General features: G+C 39.1%; 1 protein-coding gene across 2 annotated transcripts; it reads left to right on the plus strand.

Annotated features, from left to right (window-relative positions):
• The first annotated feature begins 7,172 nt into the window (after positions 1 to 7,172).
• On the plus strand, positions 7,173 to 24,130 carry zmp:0000001267 (b(0,+)-type amino acid transporter 1). Of its 2 annotated transcripts, none has more exons than XM_041812621.1 (6): positions 7,173 to 7,942; positions 17,223 to 17,356; positions 17,779 to 17,908; positions 21,223 to 21,347; positions 21,446 to 21,533; positions 21,629 to 24,130. In XM_041812621.1, exons 1-6 carry the CDS (start codon positions 7,244 to 7,246, stop codon positions 21,857 to 21,859), a joined length of 1,407 nt encoding a protein of 468 aa, XP_041668555.1. In that variant the 5' UTR covers positions 7,173 to 7,243; the 3' UTR covers positions 21,860 to 24,130. The 2 variants fall into 2 exon arrangements, with proteins under 2 accessions (XP_041668555.1, XP_041668554.1); XM_041812620.1 differs by lacking the exon at positions 7,173 to 7,942 and adding an exon at positions 12,785 to 13,550.
• The last annotated feature ends 83 nt before the right edge of the window (positions 24,131 to 24,213 follow it).

Consider the following 24,213-nt stretch of genomic DNA (forward strand, 5'->3'; position numbering starts at 1 on the left):
GGGATCCTTTTAAGTTTACTAAAGGGTTTTTTGTTCAGGAAAAGGGAGGGCAGCTTAGAGCATCAAAGCAAGAGGTAGAGGAGTATTTAAAAAGAATGCATTCAGCTCCAGGACAGTATAGGGAGTTGGGCCTCCCACCCGACATTCCACCACAAGGGGAGATAGAGTTTAGTATGGATGTTAAACCACCAAGGTGGAAGGAAGTGCAGGATGCAATAAGGCGTGCAAAGGCCTCTTCGGCCCCAGGGCCAAATGGAGTCCCCCTACAGGGTTTATGAAAACACGCCTGATGTCCTTAGGTTTCTGTGGTGGTTATTAAGGTTAGTCTGGGAGAAGCAGTCTATCCCAAAAGTCTGGTGTAGAGCAGTGGAGATCCTGATTCCTAAGGAGAAGGAATCCTCTGATCTGAGCCAGTTTCGTACCATCTCACTCCTGAATGTGGAGGGCAAGATTTTCTTCAGTATAATGGCACAGAGGTTATCCAGTTATTTACAAGTAAATAGGCTAATAGACACAACAGTGCAGAAAGCAGGGATCCCAGGTTTGCAGGGTGCATAGAGCACGCAAGTATGATCTGGCATCAGATCCAGGCAGCTAAGGCAGAGAATAGGGAGTTACACGTAGTATTTTTAGATCTAGCAAATGCGTTTGGGTCAGTACCTCATAGTCTTATCTGGAGGGCATTTGATTTCTTTAGGGTGCCAGAGATAGTGGTAAACTTAGTGAAGATGTATTTCAGAGATGTTAGGGTTTATGTTAGTGCTGCAAACTTTACGACAGGCTGGCAAAGACTAGAGGTAGGTATTATGGCAAGTTGCATGATATCCCCTCTAGCCTTCACAATGGCGATGGAAGTCATTGTTAGAGCTTCCAAGTGGGTTGCGCTTCCCACCAATCAGGGCTTACATGGATGACATGACGCTGGTCACCACAACAGTGCCATGCACAAGAAGGCTACTGGAGAGGCTAAATAAGAAGCTCAAGTGGGCTAGCATGAAGATCAAACCTAGTAAGTTCAGGAGCATCTCAGTATCCAAAGGGAAGATTGTTGACAGGAAGTTTTTGTAGATGAGGAAGAAATACCGTCCATCAGGGAGAAGCCAGTAAGGAGCTTAGGGAGTTGGTATAATGAAGACCTTAATGATAGTGAACAGGTGGAGCAGTTTAGAAAAGATGTAGTGGAGGGATTAAGGAGGATTGATAAATCGGGGCTCCCAGGGAGGTTAAAGTTATGGTGTTTGCAGTTTGGGCTATTTCCTAGACTGATGTGGCCCATGTCAGTATATGAGATACCAATGCCAAAGGTAGAGAAGCTGGAAAACGTAATTAACTCACATGTAAGGAAGTGGTTGGGCGTTCCTCAGTGCCTTAGCAGTGTGGCACTGTATGGCAAAGGGATACTCAAACTCCAGATCACTAGCTTGACAGAAGAGTTCAAGAGCTCAAAGGTTAGAACAGAGTTGCTGTTAGCAGGGAATAAAGATAGAATAGTTAAGGCATTGTTTCAAAACTCTGAGAACAGAATCTGTGTCAACCATTCAAGGGCAAACTGAAGATGCTTGAAAGCATTTCTGCTCCTCTGGGCTGAAACTCTGTTTAGGAATGTATTCTGAGCTCTCTGGGATGCTACACCTGCATTTTTTTCCTTTAGCTTCCACTGCTTTAGTCCTTTTTTGCAATCTCCTCTCACTCTTCCTCCTTCTCTATCTCCCCCTCCTGTCTTTTCCTTAATGCATCCCTGCAGACCACTCAAGAGCCATAAATCTCACCTCTGTATCTGTCCATCACATCCCATAAAAGTCTTATTCATCAGCAAAATCTCCAGCTCCTCCCTCTATAAATGTGGTCTGAGTAGCAAGAATCTCTGTGAATAACTTGTTGTCATGTATTTTACAAATCATCCTCCCTGTGTGGAGTCCATCTTGCTTCAATCACAGTTTGGAAAATAATGAGTTGATGCACAGCATGCACAGATTGTTACAAGGTGGACTGGAGCTGGAATCAGGCCACAAAGATTTGGAGGACACGATGTTTACAGCCAACTGAGCTACTTAAAACATCAGTTAAAGCTCCAGAGGAATGAGAGTTGGTACCTGCAGCACCAAAGTCATATCGACCGAAACATGGTTGAGAAAGCTGAGGAGAAGCTGCAGAAAGAGATCAACTGCAGAAAGGCCTCTGAGAATGAGATCAAGATCCTCAAGAAATGGCTGGAAACTCTGAGTCAGTCCAGCAGCTTGAGACAAGGACAGGAGATGAGCAAAGAGGATCTGCTGCTCAGAATGGCAAACTTCAGGCTCAGAGCAGCCAAATAAAGGATCTGCTTTGTCAGCTCCAGGATAAAGTCTCCAGAGACCTGAAGGTTGAGGATCTGGAGCTGCAGTTGAAGGGCTGGATCTGCCATGGCAGCAAGTTGGCCTCTGAGCTGGTCCATCAGCAGAACGCCAAGAAGGAGCTTCAGAAGAAGGTGGATGAGCTCCAGGGACAACTAAAGATTTCTGAGAGAGAGACAGAGAAGATCCAAGAGCTCCAGCACCTCATCTCAGATTGTAACAGCAAACTGATGACTGAAAAGAGGGAGAATGAAGCTCTCAGAGAGGAACTCCGAGATGTTATGAAAAAGCTAAATTAAACATCTGACCGAGAGCTTACACTGGCTACGACACCCAGAGCTGAAGCTGAGATGGAGATAGTCTCCGAAATATTAGACGGTGTTAACCTCGTCCCACAGGATGAATTTCAGGAGATGGACTCAGAGAAAAATACTGAGGAAAAGACAAGCAGCTCTGAGCAGTCTCTGGAGGTCAAGGCGCTCATGGAGCAAATGGCACCCTCTGTGCCCGAGGTGTCCCTTCCTGAAGGCAGCGCCAGGGACAATGAAGAGGACAGCACACAAGATCCTGAAACCCCAGAGCCGGACCTGAAATTGCCAGAGATGGAGCCTGTCTCTCTTTTGCTGAGGTTCAAAAAGGCCATCACTCCAAAATGCCTCCGTAAATATAAACATTTACAGAGGGAAGAGTAATGGAGTTTCCTCCACACTTAAAAAAATGAAAATAAAAATTAAGAAAAAGAAAGAAAAACATATGCAGAAGCTTTATTGTGATTTAACACATTCAGGTTGTAAATTCTGTGGTGTTCTCTGTTGACCACACAATCAAATTTGCCAGGACCGTCCCATTTTTAGGCTCCATGTCCTGTGTAGATTTCTGTCAAACACTAATCTAGTAATCTAAAGGTCTAAAATGCAGGATTTTTACAACTGCAACATGATTTTGCCATTCAAAATGTAGCAACTTTCACTTCAGATAAGCCCCCATCTGACCAATCAAAATACATGTTGCTGCAAATGGTGAAAGAGTTTTAGGGAGGGGAGAAAAAAAAATCCTTCTCGTCATAACTTTTTCCTGGTTTTATAAATGTATTAGTCTCTGGCCAGGGTTATTTAGTCTTTAAAATGATATTATATACAGAGCCAGCCATAGGCATTAGCAGGATAGGCAAATGCCAGAGGCAACACAGGGTCCAGGGGCACTGATGTGCACCCAACACATTTTGAATGGAGACACAAAATGTAAATAAAATACCAGATTGTCATTTTGTCCTCTCCTCTGGTTTCCATAAGGGTGGATAAACGGGAGAGCTTTTTCCTTAATAATATCCACTAATCAAAGCAACAAATTAATGATTTTATTTGTTAATGCTCTTCAATCTAGCCATTTTCAAAATGTAAACCCCTTTGACAGCGGCAAAACTGGATGTAACAAGTAATGGAAATGCGATTAAAAGTGTCATAAATGGGTGTTAAAAATGGTGAAAAGGGTTTGAGAGGGACAAAGAGGGGTGAACAGATGTAAAAGAGATGGAAAATAGCTAAAATGGGTTAGCAGTGTCAAAAATGGGCAGAAAAAGTGATGAAAATTGGGTTTAAGTGTCAAAAATGGGTTAAACTGGCAATATTGGTCATTCATGGCAGAAAAAAAATAGGGAGAAAAGGGTGAAAATGTGTTAAAAGTGGCAACAACTGAGAGAAAGGTTGCCAAAGTTGGATTTTGAAAATGGCAAAAAGTCAGTGCCAACATTGACTTAAAGATAGGCAAACCTGGGTAAAAAAGGGTAGAAAATTGATGAAAAGTGGCAAATATAAACGGGAAAATGTGTTGAAACAGGCAAAAATGGATTTTAAGTGGCAAAGTCAGGCTTTAAAACTGGTGAAAAGCAGTTACAAGTGTCAAAATTGAATTTGAAGTGGCAAGAATGGTTTTAACAAGTACAGGAATACGGTTAAAAGTGGCAAAATGGGCATTTGAAGCGGTGAAAAGAGTTTTAGAGGGGCAAAATGGGTTAATCATGGCAAAAAAAATTGGTAGAAAATTGCAAAAATAAAAAATGATTAAAAGTAGGAAAAGTAAAGTAAAAGTAACTGGCAGGAAAGGTGGTGAAGCTGAATTATAAAAATGGTAAAAATGGTTTTAAGTGGCCATAATGGGTTAAAACTTGCAATGATGGGTTGTAAATGGCAAAAAAATTAATTATAGAGAGGCAAAAATGCCTAAAAAGTGGCAAATAAAATTGGCAAATGTTGGTTGAAATGAAGCAAAAAGGGGCATAAATACAAGTATTGGATGATAATTAGCATAAAAATTGGGTTGAGATAGGGTAAAAATTTATTAGAAGTGCCAAAAATGGACTGAAACTGGTAAAGACAAGTTACAAATGGTACAACTGGGTTTAAAGTGGCAAGAAATGAAGGTAACAAGTTGTGTCAATATGGTTAAAACTGGCAAAAAAAGGTAATTGAAATGGGTGAAAGGGCTTGTAATAAGCAAAAATGGGTTAACATGAGCAAAAAGAGGCAGAAAGTGGCTGAAATGGGTAACAGTGGCAAGAAAATGAGTTGAAAAAGTAGTGAAAATGGGTTTGAAAGTGGCGAAATTGCTTAAAAGTTCAACATATCGGTGGAGAAAGTGGTGAAATGAAATTACAAAATATCCAAAATGTGTTCACAGGAGCAAAATGGTTTAAAAATCACAAAAAAATTGGCAGAAGGTTGCAAAAAATTTGTTAAAAATGGCAAAATGGGTTAAAGAAATAATAAAAGTGGCAAAATAGGTGAGAAAATACTGTTAATAGGTGTTAAAATGGCAAAAATAAATAAGTTTTTTATCAATGGTCAAGTTCATGTCATAATCTTTGGTCTACATGGAGTTCCTTATTGTATTTCAAAATAGAAAAGAGACAGAAAAGGATTTATTGTGGTTAACTGTAAAATTCTTACTTAAATCAAGCATTTAAAAGAAATGTAATCTCTTGTCAGCTCTTGTTTGAATCTTTAAAAGTCAAAAGATTTATAATACAGAAATGTCGACCTGAGAAGTAAGTTTATGTATGCGCTCAGTAATAAGTCGGACCCCTTGTGCATACATTTCTGCATCAGTGTGATGTTGTGGAAATTATCCTGTGATACTGCTGGGGGTGTTTTGAAGCTGACATTGTTTTGATAGTGTCCTGCAGCATATCTGTGTTTCTTGGCTCTGCTGTCTCACATCTTCCTCTTGACAATACCCCAGAGTTTCTCTATGGGGTTCAGGTCAGGCCAGTTAAGCACTTTAATGTAAAAAAATAAGCATATCCGTGAAGCTTTTCAGCAGACGAGAGCATATGGTGCTCTATTTTCTACTGCTGCAGCTGCGTTGACTTTAGACTTGATAAAGCAGTGGACCAACAGCAGCAGATGACATGAAACTTCTCAAATCATCACTGACTGAGGAAGCATTGCCCTGGACTTGCATCATCTTAAATTTTCAAATTCTCCACTCTTCCTCCAGACTCTGGCTTCTTGATTTTCAAATGAATTTATTTTCATCCAAGGACTTAAAACCTTTGACCAGTGGTCCATTGCCTTGTTATCTCCTAATCCCTTTGATTCATTTTAATGTTTGCTGACAATCTTTATGGAGATGTTGATTTCCTTTACTGGCAGGACTTGGCACCTGCCCAACCTGATAACTGATTTCCTGGCCAAGGTAATACTGCTCTTGATTGGCTAATTAAATGACAACAATACAAAAGATCTGAAGGCTGCCGTCAAAGCAATGTGAGTTTTCATAACACCTCAGCAGTGCCACAGGCTATTTGCCTTTATGCCAGCCTAATATTAAAAATGCATGAACCTACATTTCAGAAGGATTTCTCACAGGGAAAGAACAATGATCAGTTGATCAGACTGAACTGTTCTTTAAAAATTCTGCAGTAGGGAGTGTTGCACCATCAGAGTGCTTAAAGACTGAAATTTGGCCTCACTTTTGATGTTGGACAGAGCGGTCAGCCTTGTTATGGCATACTTGAAATGCCATCTAGGCACAGATAAAGTCCACATGCAATGTACAGTAATTCTTCTAAAGGAAAACAAGTGATGCCATGTCTGTAGACTGGATAAATGTTTTCCAGTGTCAAAACAATTAAAATGCATAAAAGAGGGATAAAACATCAGATGGAGGACCAGGGAAGAGAAGCTGGATGATGTCAGAGGGGCAGGGGTATCTAAAAAAAAAAGTTAGAATATCACAAAAATGCCCATCTTTTTCCCATGATTTAATTCAAAAAGTAAAACTTGATCTTGCACAGAGTGATATATTTCAAGTTATTTTTGTTTTAATCTGGATGATTACAGCTTAAGGTCATGAAATTTTTTAAAAATCCACTACTTTTTTGACATTTATATCAATTTTGAAAGAGCTCTAATCAGCTAATTACTCTAAACACCTGCAAAGGTTTCCTGAGCCTTTATTCTCTCACTCTGGTTTAGCACTAAATGAACATAATTTTCCAGAAGGTCAACATTTCTGTTGTCTGTTATTTTCGTGAGCTGTTAAGTTGTAATCACCAACATTTAAACTAACTAAGCATTGATATATTTCACTTTCTATGAGATGAATCTAGAATATGTGGAAGTTTCACTTCTTGAATTTAATCACAGTGAATACAAATATTTTTTCATGGTATTCCAACTTTTTTAGATGCACTTGTACCCAGCAAGACTACCCTTTAAACTCCTGAAAAAAAGTAAGCAGCAGAGCCAAAAGATAAGAGTGAAGGCAAAACAGACTTATAAAAACCGCCTGTTGTGTGAGCCGCCCTCATAATTATTAACTCCCTGAGTTGCTGAAAGTGTGACTTTGGCCACAGAATTGTGTTGTTTTTTTCTGGTGTTTGACAGTAGACGCCGTTTAACCACGGGGATATGGAGGACAAGACGGAGAAGCTGAAGCTGAAACGGGAGGTAGGGTTGATGGGGGCTGTTTCCCTCATTGGAGGGACGATGATTGGAGCTGGAATCTTCATGACCCCTCAGACTGTCCTCTCGACCATTGGCAGCCCTGGAGCCAGTCTGGTGGTGTGGGCAGCCTGCGGTGTACTGGTGATAATGATTTCTTTCTGTTACGCCGAGCTGGGAACAGTCATAAAAGAATCAGGGGGAGAGTATATCTACATCCTAAGGACTTCTGGTCCAGTCCTCGCTTTCATGTTGATCTTCAGCTCTGTATTTTTTGTTCGACCTGCTGGTGTGGCAGGTCTGGCACTGGGTTTTGCTCAGTATGTCGTGGCCCCTTTCTACTCAGACTGCCCACCTCCAGTGGTGGTAGTGAAGTGCACTGCTGCAGCTACAATTTTGCTACTTGCCATTGTGAACTGCCTAAATGTGCGCATGTCCATGTCAGTCCAAGTTTTCTTTATGGTGGCCAAGGTCCTGGCTCTGGCTATCATTATAGTAGGAGGCGTGGTGATGCTTATTAGAGGGCACACTGAAAACTTTGAAAACTCTTTTGAAAACACAAATCTGGGCATCAGTCCAATTGGTATTGCCTTCTACCAGGGACTCTGGTCCTATGACGGCTGGAACAACCTCAATTATGTGACAGAGGAGCTGAAACGTCCTGAGGTGGGTAAAAGTGTATGTAGGGTTTTAGTGGGTAGTGTTATTGCATCAAAGGAGTTACTGAGTAACAAAAAAGAGGTCTGTGTCAAGTTGGCCCTGACATTGTCAGCCATACCCTCACCCTAAAACAATAAAACAATAAATGTCTTCTTCAGAGGTCAGTGGCAGGGATACTTTGGGAAAATGATTGATGTGTGACCTTATGGATCAGACACATTTACATTGGTATAGTTTATGTCAAATAATGTATACATTTCTTCTGGCCTCAGATGGTCATTGATGAGTGCAATGTTGAATGAACTGTTTCAAAAGTGCTCGATTAAGAAAAGATTGTGTACACTAAGAACCTCTTACAAATAGTATTATGCTTATCAACAACAAGATCACTGAATCTTAACTTTGTCCATGTATTATCCCACTCTTTCTCCCCGTTTTTCCTCTCTCTCTTTAGCTGTCCTCTCTTTAAAGGCAAAAAGCTCCCAAAAACATCTTTAAATGTGTGGATGCAAGTTTAGCTCAGTATTTAGGTTGTGCACTGCATGTGAATTTCCAAGGAGTACTTACTCCTCATCCTCAAAGCAAAAATAAGAAATATTCTTAATACACAAAACAGAAAGTTTAAGAATGGTAAGAGTTCAAGGGGATTTGGGTTTTGGTGCATTGTACTCTGCAAAATCACAAATCCAAGCAAGTTTATGGGTCAGATTTGTCCCAAAAATGTTTATTACACTTATGTAACACATTCAACTGGAAAAAAAAGATGCACATGTTATGTCAAGATACAAAAGGGGGCTGCAGTCTTCTTTAGTAGAGTAAAATACAGTGCCGTAAAAAAAGTATTTGCCCTCTTTCTGATTCCAGATAATTTTGCATATTTACCACAATTAAATGTTTCAGATCATTAAACCAATTTTAATATCTCACAAAAAAACCTAGTTTTTTTATATGATTTTATTTATTAAGGGGGAAAAGATCCAAACCAATCTGGCCCTATATGAAAAATTAATTTCCCCCTTGTTAAATCATGAGTTAACTGTGATTAACCACAGTTTTTTTAGAAAGCTGAGTTCAATTTCACTGGCCACACCCAGGCCTGATTACCGCCAGATTTGTTGAATCAAGAAATCACTTAAATAGAAGCTGTCAGACAAAGTGAAGTAGGCTACAAGGTCTCAGAAAAAAACGCATCATGCCACGATCCAGAGAAATTCAAGAACAAATGAGAAACAAAGTGACTGAAATCTGTTGGTCTGGAAAATCTTACAAAGCCATTTCCAAGGCTTTGGGACTCCAGTGAACCATGGTCAGAGCCATTATCCACAAATGGAGAAAACTGGGAACAGTGGTGAACCTTCCCAGGAGTGGTCAGCCAACCAAAATGACTCCAAGAGTGCAATGACGACTCATCCAGGAAGTCCCAAAAAAAAAACAGAACCACATCCAAAGAACTGCAGGCCTCACTGGCCTCAGTTAAGGTCAGAGTTCATGACTAAACCATAAGAAAGACACTGGGCAAAAATGGCATCCATGGGAGAGTTCCAAGGCCAAAACCACTGCTGACAAGAACATAAAGGCTCATCGTACGTTTGCCAAAAAATATCTTAATGACCCTCAAGACTTGGAGAAATATTCTGTGGACTGACTGGACAAAAGTTGAACTTTTTTGAAGGTGTGTGGCCCGTTACATCTGGAGTAAAAATAAGACAATATTTGATAAAAAGAACATCATGCTAACAGTCAAACATGGTGGTGGCAGTGTGATGGTCTGGGGTTGCTTTGCTGCTTCAGGACCTGGACCACTTGCTGTGATTGGTGGAACAATGAATTCTGCTGTGTACCAGGAAATCCTGAAGGCCAAAATCCGGCCATCAGTTCATGCCCTCAAGCTCAAGCGCTCTTGGGTTATGCAGCAGCACAACAACCCGAAACATACCAGCATACCAGTAAGTCCACCTCTGAATGGCCAAAAAACAAAAAACAACAAAGTTTTGGAGTTGCGAAGTCAAAGTCTGGACTTAAGTCCAACTGAGATGCTGTGGTGCCAAGGGTGGCACAACCAGTTATAGGTTCAGGGGGGCAATTACTTTTTCACACAGGACAAAATAGGTTTGGATTTTTCTCCCCTTAATCAATAAAATCATCATTTAGGAACTGCATTTTGGCTTTACTTGGGTTGTCTTTGTGAGATATAAAAATTGGTTTGATGATCTGAAACATTTAAGTGTGATAAATATGCAAAAATATTAGGAATCAGAAAGAGGGCAAAAACTTTTTCATGGCACTGTATGCTTGCTGCATTGCCAGATATTTTTACTATTTACAAACAATTTAGGCCTTATTCTTTTATGTTTTAAGAATAAGACTGATAACATGTTTGTCTGCACTTGTCAGTTACATGTGGCTTGTTGTAAGTGTAAGGTGATTTTATGATCAGAAATCAGTCAGAAAAACTTGCTAATATGTGAGTTTTTCCATGTAGTTTAACTAAGACAGAACATGGTGGTCACAAATAACCCTGCAAAGCAGATGGACTGGCCAGATTCCATGGCTGTCATCAGGCAGATCCATCTTACAAAGCTTCAATCTGTAACTGTAATTGAGAATGAACAGACCAATCAGAATCATTTAAAGAGGAAAAGGCTGTAGCTATTGGTGTGGTTTAGGCTAGTTTTATTGCAAGCCCTTACATTGGAGACTGTTGTAGCAGCCGTAGCTGTTGTAAAGCGGTTGTTGGACAAAAATGTCTTCATCAAAAGGAAAGCAAGAACAGCACTGAAAGCTTTTCATGGTGGAAAAGAGTTCAGTTTGCCAACTGGCTCCACTGATAGTGAACAAAGACAACGGCTGCCTTTGGAGGTTGGGTTATCTTATTTACTCCTCCTGGCTGCTCTGATTGGCCTGAAACAAATGTAACAGCCAGGATGTTTGTTCAATCATCCTCCAAGATTTTTTAAAGGTTCTGCCCTTCCCTAAGACTGTGTATAGGCGATTGCACAGATGTGAAGTATATTCCAGGCAGACAACCGTCTACCTGGTGTATCAGGTTGGGTCACAAAGTTGTCATCTTTGTTTGTTACTCAAAGAAGGTCTTAAGATCGACCTTTGTCTAATACGTAGAGTCAAAGGCCAGACAGTATTTTGTGTGGTTACGGTGACACCTGGCTGGAGCAGAGAGATGTAAAACTATTTCTGCCGTTAATCTTACTAAATGATGGTGTCATGTATAAGCTATATGATGATGATAATTCACATTAAGCAAGCCATGTATCAGTAGAATCTGCAGAGCATGAAAATGCATTGTGCTTTGAGTGGTCAGACTAGAAAAGTGCAATACAAGAGCGAGTTAATTTATTATTTGCCATTGACCGCATGTCACATGTACAACACTTAACAGTTATCTGTTATTTTAAACATAACTGACAAAATCTAATTATTATTTTACAATGGAAAACATGATTATGGAGTGATAAATCAAAGTCAACAACAAGCAGCCCTGCCTCGCCTTAGTTTAGGGTCTGTTGAGAGGTGATGTAGCTTTCCTATTGAAGACATTGTTCTATGCCATACTAATATTTAATTTCTTTGAGGAAATCTGTGGCTCCTTTACTCCTCTTAATTTTAAGGTTTGAGAAAAGTACCTTTGTTAAACTTATCAGTTTTTGCTCCTTTGTGTTGCTTCCCCTGAGCCACAGTTGTAACAGCTTGGCTCCCAGTTAATTGTTAATCTGCAGCTGGCTCTGCGTCGGTCTAGTGTCCTCAGTAAACTCCTCCGAAGAAGCAAAAGTTTTGAGACAATGGGGAGTGACAAACAGGGGCTCAGTTTGAAGAGAGAAGTGGGGATTGTGGGGGCTGTGTCATTCATCGCTGGAACGATGATGGGATCTGGGATCTTCATCTCCCCTCAGTATGTGCTATTAACTATTGGCAGCCCTGGAGCAAGCCTCATTATTTGGTTCTGCTGTGGGTTAGTCGCCATGCTTGGAGGGCTCTGCTATGCTGAGCTGGGAACAGTGATACCGGAGTCTGGAGGAGAGTTTATCTACATCCTGCGGACAGCTGGGAGAGTGGTGGCCTTCACTTTTGTCTTCACCTTCGTCATTGTCATGAGACCGGCCAGTGCGACAGGGATTGCTCTGAGCTTTGCAGAATACGTTGTGGCACCCTTTTACAATGGCTGCACTCCTCCAATGCTGGTGTTAAAGTGCGTGGCTGCAGGAAGTCTCTTGATGCTGGGCATTATCAACTGTCTCAGCGCACGCCTAGCCACCATCATCCAAGTTGTGTCCGTGGCGGTCAAAGTGCTCACGCTGGCAGTGATCATACTGGGAGGTGTAGTGATGCTTTTCCAGGGACACACTGAAAATTTTGATGACTCCTTTAAGGGGACGAATGTTGGAGTTCACTCAATTGGAATTGCTTTCTATCAAGGCTTGTGGTCTTATGATGGCTGGAACACTTTGAATTATTTAACTGAAGAGCTGAAAAATCCAGAAGTAAGAAGTGTTTACTGTCAAGAAATGATCAAAATACAGTAATAGACTCTGCAATCCACTATTTATCATCTGCTAAGATTTTAGTCCAAAATCAAGAGCAAGTATCTTTGTCATTTGTTGTTTATCAGTTGAACTGAGCTTAATGAAACACAATATTTATGTGCCAAGTTTGATCCAGATAAAGGAGGGATTTACAGATCATAACTTAAGATTGGTTAATATTCAACTCAAGATGTTAGGATGGATGTTTTTAGTGCCCCTTGGCCAGGGACTGTATATGAAAATTACTTATCTACAGTATTCGAGTTTATGTCTTCTTTCTTATCTGCCTTTTTCTTGGGTGCTTCAACTGTAAGGAGAAAAACAGTGTATGCATCTGATGCTTTTGGATGGACATGGCCATGGCAGGCAAAGAACAAGAAGCCCTGAAGATGAAACGGGAAATAGGGTTACTTGGTGGTGTAGCACTTGTTTCAGGAACTATGATTGGATCAGGAATATTCATGTCCCCACAGTTCGTCCTGGGCTACGTGGGAAGCCCCGGTGCAAGCCTGTTGATCTGGGCTCTTGCAGGAGTCGTAGCCATGTTTGCAGCACTGTGCTACACTGAGCTCGGGACAATCATTTCTGAATCCGGAGGAGATTTCATCTACATACTGAGGATCTATGGTCCATGTCCTGCTTTCTTTGCTGCTATCACTTTCATCCTTGTCGTTAGGCCTTTTAGCATTGTTGCCATGGCAATAAGCATTGCTGAATATGCCATGGCACCCTTTTACGCAGACTGCCTTCCTCCTCAGACGGTTGTGAAGTGTACTGCAGCTGTGGCGATTCTGGTTGTTGCCATTATAAACGTCCTAAATGTCCGTGCTGCCATCAGAATCCAAGTGGTCTTCTTGGTGGCCAAGGTGCTTGCCTTGGTAGTCATTGTAATTGGAGGGATAGTGGAGGTGACCAAGAGCAGCAGCACAATTGTGGAAAATTTAAAAGTTGAAAATGCATTTAAAGGCACACAGCACTCTTTGAGCACTCTAGGGATGGCTTTTTATCAAGGACTATGGTCTTATGCTGGTTGGTACAACTTGAATTATGTCACCGAGGAGCTGAAAAGACCAGAGGTGAGACTCTGAGAGGCTGGATTTTACATATTTGGATCAAGGAATTGTTGCTTTAAATAATTATTTACTGACTGTTTACATGGTAAGACATTCATCTGTGTTTTCTTATCTGTGGTGTCAGTGATAAGTTACGTATCGACACTGAAGGTTGGATTTAAAAGAGCTAAATGTTTTACTGCTGTTTTGGTGCTCTTATCTCACTGTGATAAAGGTGATTTCCCTCCTGTGATGTTTTCATGCTCACAGTGTAGTACAAGACATAAACCAACAAGTTGCAGTTAAAGGATAAACTCTTTACATCACTTCTTCATGAAGGTGCCTCTCCTGGATAGTTTGGCAACAGGTAGCAAAAATAGATCTTGACTATAGAGAATTAGAGCTGAATTTGAGTTACTTGTTGTGATAACAACAACTAAGGGGGCATTTAAAGCTCCTGTGTGGAGATTTCATCTGGTTATGAAACCAACTAGAATCAGTTTTGATGGCTCTTTATGAACTGCAAAAGCAAATAAGATCAACAGCATAAATATAATACCCATTTCTATGTAGTTATTTTTCATGTCTGAAACAGCTGCTGCAGGTTAGGTGTTCCTGAGAAAGCAGTGTTATGCAGAAACAGTCTTATTTTTTACATTGTACACTTTAATTTTTACATTAGTTTTCAGGACTGGCACAATTGTCCCAGATTGAATGGCTAATCTATCTGCTTTGCAAGGTTATTAAAGAATCCAGTTACTAGAACGCATCAGCTTTCATTTCTATAATCACCTTCATATATTTTATATGTTATTCTCTTCATCCCCTTATTTTTGATAATGCTTGTATTACAATAATAAGTTTACATGGCTGTTCCTGTTATCATGCACATCCAAGGCTTGCTGCTGTGGATCCACCCGTCTTTAGCAGCTTTGTCTACCAACATCATCCTTACTTCTGTTATCATTACTAGAATAGTTAAAGTTCCCTTTATTTCATTATGATACTAACTGCTAATGCTAATATCACATTGTTTTGTTTTCTATCAATCATGGTTGTTATTGCTAATTCTCTATATACTACCGTCATCATTATTGACGGTTTAACCATATTCTACAAAATGGGAGATAAGTTTATGGCCGTGACAGGCTTCCATTTGTTGTTTTTTTGTTTCTTTTCCCTCTTTCTGCATCCCCTCTTCTCTCTTCCTGCTTTCCCCCACACCCCTTTCCAACTTCGGTAGATGGCAATCAACATGAGTCTGGTTCTGCTCAAGATTGCTGCCTGTTAAAGGGAAGGTTTTTCTTGCCACTATAAAGAGGCTAGTTACAGCTAGTGCTGAGCTCACAGTGATAAATGCTGGTCTTGATAATAATAGGCTACATCAGAAAGTATGGTCTAGACCAGTGGTTCTCAACTGGTGGGTCGGTACCCAAGTGGGTTGCAAATGTGTGCCAGGGAAAAAAAATAAGGCAAAAACTCATACAGAAGCCCTAATACAGTAATTTCATAGATGTATTATTTTTAGGTTTTCCTGTGATTACAAGTAAAATTATTTATCTACCTTTTGTTGGGAAATAAAGCTGGTTTACCCAAGACAACAAGGACATTCTTAGTGAAATGACCAAAGCCTCATGCTAGCTTGGGGAAGTGGAGTAAAACAAGATGTATGCAAACAAATCCCTCTGTAATGGTGGGCTTTTCTAACATGTTGGTTGTGAACATTTTTGGAGTGTTCTTTTGTCCTCATGGTGTAATGGTAGCCAAGAATACTGATTAACCAACATTCATGATATAGATGAAGTTTTTGGGGGTTTTTTTGTGTTTTTTTTTTTGGGGGGGGGGGGTCATGCGCCTGACCAGTTTGGAACCACTGGTCTAGACCAGTGGTTCCCAACCATTTTTCCACTGACTTCTTCACATGTCTAAGAAGAGCTGTGGCCCCCAACAACCCATGAGAAAAAAGTGACCTATTGCTGTCAAAGCCAAAAACACAAATGTTGTTACCATAAGACTTTGTTTGAACCATTCATGTGTTTTCAGGATTTAGGTAGTTTGAATGACCCTTATTTCAGCAACCTCAGAGCAAAAGGACCCTGAAATCTCTTGTGTCCCCCAACGGGGTTCCACACCCCAGGTTGGGAATCAAGGATCTAGACCAATGGTTCTCAACTGGTGGGTTGGGATCCAAAAGTGGGTCGAGAAGCAGTTTTCAGTGGGTCGCGACTAGGTGTCTAAAAAGAAATGGTAGCAAAAGTCCTGAAGTCCTTATCGGACATGAATCAATATCTTTTTTTTTTTTTTACTGTTCTACTGTGAAATTGGGTAAGTTTAATGTTGGATCAATATTTTAACTAATGTATCTCTTCTTCTGGCAGTAAATTGCTAATTTTCCCACAATAATGAACTAATTTCACAAGCTTTCTGGAATATTGGCACAAAATGACACATAATGATGGGGAAAGAGGATATAAAATTTGTCAGCTCTGTCTCTATTCTTTTTTATATCAGGTGTTTTGGTTCAATCATGCTCTAAAATGCAACATATTTGATTAGCTAAACACGAGTTGTTGAAAATGTTTTGAATGTACGACAGACTGGTGGGTCCTGAGGCAGGACCAGTTGAGAACCATTGGTTCCCAACTTGGGGTGCGGGAACCCCTAGGGTGGGCGCCAGAGATCACAGGGGATCTTTAAGTAAAATTATGGCAAAACTTTACTTGAATAGTTTTTACAAATGTCTTTTGGTATAACAAACATATGTTAACTCATTTCTTTGTTTTTTGTCTGTGAAACAATTAAAATGTATGTTGATTTTTGACAGTAATCTATCACTTTTAGTTGGTATGGGTCTTGGAGAGGGCTCAGCTTTATTTAGATATAACTAGGTGGGGCTCCAGGAACCACTGGTCTAGACCTACCCTCTTTTTAGAGTTTCTTGAGATAACTGGTTTTGAATCAGCGCTGTACAAAGGCTGATTGAGTGATTGATACTTGTGCAAAATTTGTTAATATGACCACATTTTGTCAGCCAACATTGTCTTCTCATCTTTGCCCCCTTTGATTGTTAGCTAGAACCATCATCTGTGAGGTTAAGGGTAACATTACTGTGTTTATGAAAATCACCTTCAATGAGCATCAAAGCCTATCCAACTGAGCTACTACATATTGTTGCTTTATGATTTATACATCTTTTATTTTTTTACTTTATTTAAATTTTAAGGATAATTCAGTTTAAAGTAACATTACACAGCATAAAACTAAGATTATAGCAAAGATCATTTTAAATTCACTTCCTTTGTTAGGCTTTTTCCATACAGTGTCATTAAAATATAAAGATTTGAGTGCCATAATCTTGAAAAACACTGCAGATCTGGACTTAAACAACTTTAAGGAGTCGACCTTATTACACAGGTAATCCATAAAACCGTAAAGAACTCGGATAATTCCATATCTATAAAAGATTTACTTCATAACTAGAAGATTCTTATTTTTCAGTTTCTTGGGAGATGGTTTGTTCTTATAATCATCAGCATGCTCAAAGAAAAACTGTGGTATTTGTTCAAAGTTTTCATTATTTCATTCTACTAAAATGTTTAACTCCTGGCTCAATTTGTATGCAAGCATTGCTTTAACAAATACCTATAATTTAAGTTTGGGCTGGACTGTAAAGATGTTACTGTTTTCTTTCTGCAGGTGAATCTCCCTCGGGCAGTAGTGATAGCCATTTCTCTGGTGACAGGCTTATATCTGCTGGTTAATGTGAGCTACCTGACAGTAATGACGCCTAAAGAGCTCATGTCTTCCTCTGCAGTCGCAGTGACCTGGGGGTAAGACCACATCCTGATGTGTACAATTAGAGAAATTGAAAACAATGCATTTTCTGCTATTAAGGCAAAATCAACATAACTATTTGAATCTGTGGTTTAGGATCTTATGTAACTAATTCGTTAAATGTTAGCAAATCAGAATTTAAATACTGTTATTTTGTAAGCTAACCTGATATTGGGATGTAAAACTAGTATATTAAAAGAGTTTTCCAGATCAGTCATATGTTATTCACAAAGCAGCAAAAAAGGTCAACGTGTGTGAAGTATATACTGTATCTGTATTCCACATAAGCACAAATTGTATTTGGAAAAGAAATAAGAAATCAATAAAAACCAAAACAGTAGTAAAGATCAATCAGATGGTTATTGAAACTTGAGGAAATTGTGGGAGTTTTTGTGAAAACTGCAGCTTTTTTCCCCAGGAATAAGGTGTTAGGAAGCTGGGGGTGGCTCATGTCACTGGCTGCTGCGCTGTCTGCTTTTGGTTCACTGAACGGCACATTCTTCAGCGGTGGACGTGTGTGCTTTGTTGCTGCCAGGGAAGGACATATGGTAAGAATCTCTGTGGTTTATGATTATCCTGTGAAATTACTGCCAAAAAAGTCAGGATATAACTACCTATGAACATGGACAAATACAGGCTCTAAAATTATAGCCTGGAGGAATACACTACCATTTGTTTTCATATAAACTAAGCTGAAGAGCATACTTTAAATGGGCGTAGTTACATTTCAACAGCCTAATGGGAACTATTCAAGTGGCTTGATTTTTCCATGTCTCTGCAAACATTTGTGCTTTATCACTTTGTTAAGAGATGAAATGATTCTTTTCTTGTATAAAAATATCAAAAGAAAAATATTAATTTGTGAAATATTGTTCTGGGCCTTGTGAGGAAACTGAGAAACAGATCAATCCTGTTGCAGTATTTGACAGTGGATCATAGTATCCTTTTAGAAAGACTAAGTCACTGGGCAGGGTTATCCGGCCTGATTTTGAAGTGGTTTGCACGGCACTCATCAGTAAACAAAACTGTTTAAATGAGTCTTCATGTATTTCCGGGCCCACTGCAACTGTTTCTGCTTGTGAGCATTGGTTAGGAGTGGCTGAAAAGTATGTTTATGCACGACTGCAAGCCTCTGGAGGATCCTACACCTTGAGGTTGGTGGGACTCCAGAGACACCAGCAGCTTCAAACACCTGTTTGCTGCTTTGTGATGGCATTTTAGCAGCTGCTCTCTTAATCTGATGAATTTGTCTGGCAGAAACCTTCCTCATTATGCCTTTATCTGCATGAACCCGTCTGTGCTCTGAATCAGCCACAAATTTCTTCACAGTACAATGATCACGCTTAAGTTTTCGTGAAATGTCTAATGTTTTCATACCTTGTCCAAAGCATTACAGTATTTGAGGCTTTTCAGCAGCAGGGAGATCCTTTTTCTTTCCCATATTGCTGAAACCTGTGGCCTGCTTAATAATGTGGAACATCCTTCTAAAGTAGTTTTTCTTTAATTGTGCTCACCTGGCAAACTAATTATCACAGGTGTCTGAGATTGATTTCAGTGATCCAAAGAGCCCTGAGACACAATACCATCCATGAGTTTCATTGAAAAACAAAAAATTGAATATTTATGACACTAAAATTCAATTTGCATAATAATTTGGAACATGGTGTATATGTTTTCCCTGCCGCACATTATTGACAGACATGGCATTTCCTTTCACATCCATGCAGATGATACCCAGCTATGCATACCAGTAAATCCATCAGTCCTGGGTAAGCTGAGCACCTGAAAAAGTTGTTTGGGTGATGTGAAGATGGATGGATGTCAAGTAACTTTCATACCTGTCTTGGGTCACAGCTCATCACTGAGAAAATGCTGCTCTCTACTGGTTCCCTTTTTAATAACAGAAAGTTTGTCACAAAAAAAATCTAGGTGTGTTGTTTGATAGTAATTTAACTTTTGTAAAAAAAAAAAATACTATTTAACTTGAGTGGTCCTGTTATCATCTAAGAAGTATCTAAAAATGAGATTGATTTCAAAGACACAAAAACACTTTTATATGCTTTCCTTTTACCTTGATTATTGTAGAAGCCCTCTTTACCTGCCTGAGCAAAAGACGACATTTACCATCCACAGTTGGTTCAAAACTTTTAACTAGAGCTAGGAGATCTTTGAATCAATTTTATCCTCTACACTGGCCCCCAATATGTTTTAGAACTGATTTTGAGATTTTACTGATAACTTTTAAAGCTCTCAGTGGCCCACCTTCCCACTACATTTTAGAACTTTTTTTTTTAAGATTTATTTTTGGGCATTTTTGTGCCTTTATTAGATAGAGGAGGACAGTGGATAGAGTTGGAAACAGGGTCAAGAGTGGGGGAGAGACATGCGGCAAAGGGCCCCAGGCCGGACTCGAACCCCGGCCGCCCGTGTACATGTGGAGCGCCTCTGACCACTAGGCCACCTGCTCCCTGACATTTTGGAACTATTAACCCTTTATGAGCCAGCATGTTCTCTGACATCCTCAGATAGGGTTTTTTTAGCTGTCCCAGGGGCCCAGCTGGAAACTAAAGGGGACAGGGCATTTTCGAGGCTCTGGAACATCCTGCCTGTGGAAATCAGATTGGCCGAGTCAGAGACCTCTTTTAAATCTTAAGACCTACTTTTATCAAAGAACCTTTCTAATTTAACTGGGTTTTGACTGCTTTTATTTACCTGATTTTATTTGAGTTTAACATATTTTGATCTTTTTCACCTGTTTTGCTGTCTGATATTACTTGTGTTTTATCTGCTTGGTTGTCTCTGCTGCTTGTGAAGCACTTTGTAATTCTGTTTTGAAAAGTGCTCTATAAATAAAGTTTATCATTGTTATTACTCAGCAGTTTTAAATAAATAAAGTCATCCTCGTCTTTGCCGCGAGCTAAAAGGCTATAGCAGTGCCTCTTTTTGATAGCTTTTATCCCTCATTTTGTCAAAACATGCCTTTAAAAGACATGTTGATGTCATATTTAGCAAATGAATCTTGTGGGATACTCCTTTTTGAGTTACATGAGCCAGCTACCGGTTGAATGAGGGTTTCTGTTTTTTCAAGCTTCGTTGTCATATGAAAAAACAAAGTAGAATTAAATGAAAAGATTGGCTCTTATGTTTACCTGACCCAAAATGTCTGGTTCTCTAAAAAGAACCACAATTCCCATCACCCCAAGCGAGGCCAGATGGACATGAATGAAGGTATGCTTGTAGTTAACTAAACAAATGCTGCAGATCACATCAGTTGACAAGGCGGTCTGTGACGCATGCTAGTGTTTATACCAATCCAGGTGAGAACATCCTAGACTTACCTCTGTATGCAGTCTGATCTGTTGTATAGTGTTGTATAAGACCAAGACCACACTATCCAAGACCAAGACTTTCTCAGAACCACAGACAAGACCAAGACTTTTGGGGGTGGAGACCGAATCGAGACCGAGACGAGCTGAGGCCAGGACAAGACCAAGACCATAAAAATCATGACAAGGTTGAACAGTTAAAAAGCGTTCTCTCTCTAATGTTATTTTTCCTTTTAATAAATTTGATGGATATAAACAAGGTGTCTGCAACTCTTTCAAGCACAACATGCAGAAATCTCAAATCTTAACAAATTTGTTCCAATCTGTTACACTGTATAGCTTACCTTCTTGGCTAGTACAACCAGCAAGTCCTAGGAGCAATGCCCCTGAAATCACTGGAGGCTAATGCCACTTCTACATACAGTATCTTACATGTAGTAGTAGACTCAACCTTAGAAATACTGAACTGTCCCTTCAAATAGGTTGTTTTGTGTAATATTTCACAGAGGTTCATCCAAACTTTTATCTTTTTGCAGCCAGATATTCTAGCCATGGCTCACGTCCGCCGACTGACTCCATCTCCAGCCTTGATCTTCACAACCATCATCTCTCTCATTGTGCTCATCCCTGGAGACTTTCAAAGTATCGTCAACTTCTTCAGGTGAGAGCTGAGTCTACGTTTCATGATGTTATAGTTTTGTAAAAATAACACACACAACCTAATCATATTTCATCTAACAATCTTCTTTCTACTGTTAGTTTCACTGCTTGGTTTTTCTATGCCATAACCTTGTCGGGACTTATCTACCTCAAGATCAAGAAGCCAGAGCTCCCGAGGCCGTACAAGGTCTGTGTCACACACATTTGCTCTTCAAACACCATCAATAGAGAACAACATGTGCCCGGATGAAACTCAGCTTGTGTGCCTTCCTCTCTCCACAGGTCCCAATTATTCTCCCCATTCTGGTCCTCATTGCAGCCATATTCTTGGTGCTGGCACCCATCATAGATGATCCTCAGATTGAATACCTCTACGTGTCTTTGTTTATCTTAAGTGGAGCTATAGTCTACGTACCATTCATCCATTACAAGCTCTGCCCAGGACTTCTGACAAAGTTTACAGTGTTCCTTCAGTTGTTCTTAGAGGTCGCTCCAGCTGAGAAAAACCTTTAATTCTGGCAGGAAGTTATATTGATTTCAACTGCACCTGGGTTTAGTTTGAAATTACGCACCCAGTCCTTCCTCCCATTTCTATTAAAACAGTGCACACAGATTTAACATCGGCAGAGGGGTGCAGGTAACCACAATCTGCCTGGCAATTACATGAGGCAATTTCAATAAACATAAATACAGTAAGACTGATTCATGCAAAAAAAGAAGCACATGTTGTTTTCTATATGAAATCAAGATCTTATAATCTGTGTTGTATTGATAGTTTTTTTATTATAAATATTTGTTCTAAAAAGATTCCGGTTTACACATATGCTCCACATTAAAAAAGTACAAAAATTAACCTTTCAGTGTTACACTTGATTTGAAAAAAAATATCTCAGTATTTTAAAAAAGTGAAATATTTTAAGCCCTTTTTTGTTTTGATTTTTAAGATGTTGGCTAACAGCTCCCGAAAATCAAAATATAGTATTTCAAATAAAACATTATTTATGAAAAATATTTTATAATACAAAAGTGTAAAATTTCAGTACTTAGTCTGGGCCCCTTTGAAACACTTTATTAAGCACTGGTAAAGCATTAGTATATACTTAAAATAAAGCATTATTAACTAATTTTATGCCATTTACAAACACTGCTATGAAAGCTTTACTGGCGCATTTGTGAAGCATTGAAAAATATTTATAAAGCACTCTTACTTGATTTATAAGTCATGTACAAACCCAGATATTAAAGAAGAGAATTAGAGCCACATTCGAAGGAGAAAATAATTTTGGGCATGTCAAGATTAAAGTAAAAATGACAAGAATGAATTTGAAATTTTATTTTCTCCTTCTAATGGCCCTAATCCTCTTCCGTACAAATATAAACACTTTATTGATGCATTTGTAAAACATTAGTAAAGGGGCGCCATCAGGGAGAGTTAGGAATGCATTACTAATGTAGAAAATCAATCAGATTAATTTTAAATTCATCACTAATCTTTTATACATGATGACATACCAATTTCTAATGCAATTATTAACCATTTATTATTTAATTTATAAATGGCATACAATTAAATAATAATGATTTAATGATGGTGATGAATTAAGTACTGATAATTAACAAATAATTAATATTTAATTCTTTTGCTCATGCTTTGTTACTGCTTTATTAATGGTTAAATTGTAAAATTATCATTAAGTGTTACTTGCTCCTGTGCATGAATTACTCTGTCCATGCAGTGTAGCATGGAGGTGATCAGTAATATGACTAATAGTCGGGATGTCTGGTGTAGAGTCATGGTTAACCTACATTTTCCTGACCATCACCATATTGTTGGCAGAGCAAAACGCTGTACATTGGTCTTTGTTTAGCCTTCTGAGCCCTCTTTAGGCCCCACCTTAAGAACCACTGTTCTAAATAAACATGTTCTCAGAGGGTTAACATTTCTGTATTACAGTCCTTTTTTGATTAGTCTTGATTTATTGGTGTGAAATATTTCACTTTGTTTGTTATGGATCTAGAATATAAAATATTCATGTTTTGCATTCATTTACACAAAAAACAACTTTTCCACAAAAAAATGAGATATATCTGTACATACAGTGTAGAACATTTTGCTGTTTATAATATAATAAATATTAATATTATTTTAAAAAGTCCAGAATTTACTCTTTTGTAAGTCCTTGGGCGCTGTTATCAAATCTGAGGGGTGCGACATTGCAGCTGCAAGGACAATATAAAGCTGAGGATTTTTTTTCTAAAAAGAACAGCTGTTTTATATAAAATATGTGTCAGTTAAAAATGTATATGTAAAGCAAGATTGTGATAAAATACTGCATCAACAACTGTGTGTCAACAAACTGTATTTATGGCAGCATTTCCACCAAGCAGTCCAGTTTTGTTTAGTATGATTTTTTTTGCCACTGCTAAAAGTTGGAAAACATTCGAAAAGAACTGATCTGTACCTTCCTAATTTTCGGCACCTTTTTGTTGAAGCATACCTATTGGACCATACAGGTGCAGCTAGACACTCTGAAATCAGAGAGTCATTTCAAGGCTGCTTTTAGTGCCAATGCCAGTGCATAGTGTGTACAACTTAGAAGAAAGAGCAACAAATTCTGGATGTTATCCATTTTGCTTGTTGAATTCACTGACAGGCTACACTGTCACACTGCTATGGCATGAAGTAACGTCATTGATATAAACAGTAAAGAGAATAGGACCCATAACTGAACCTTGTGGCACACCTTTATCAACAAAACTGACGCCTGTTATGAAAAGATCCTGAAACAAGGCACATGTCATTTTGTCCAACCTGATAGCAGATACTTTATTTTAAAATAGAAGAGCAAAAAAAAGAAAAGCAAACA

Source organism: Cheilinus undulatus, linkage group 18 (genome assembly GCF_018320785.1).
Source record: "Cheilinus undulatus linkage group 18, ASM1832078v1, whole genome shotgun sequence".
Lineage (NCBI taxonomy): Eukaryota > Metazoa > Chordata > Actinopteri > Labriformes > Labridae > Cheilinus > Cheilinus undulatus.

Excerpts from the sequence above, each read along its gene's own strand:
- zmp:0000001267 (XM_041812620.1), top strand. The coding sequence starts at position 12,822 with ATGGACATGGCCATGGCAGGCAAAGAACAAGAAGCCCTGAAGATGAAA. Across the intron at positions 17,357-17,778 it reads GCAGTCGCAGTGACCTGGGG|GAATAAGGTGTTAGGAAGCT; the intron begins GTAAGACCACAT and ends TTTTTTCCCCAG. Across the intron at positions 21,348-21,445 it reads AGTATCGTCAACTTCTTCAG|TTTCACTGCTTGGTTTTTCT; the intron begins GTGAGAGCTGAG and ends TTCTACTGTTAG.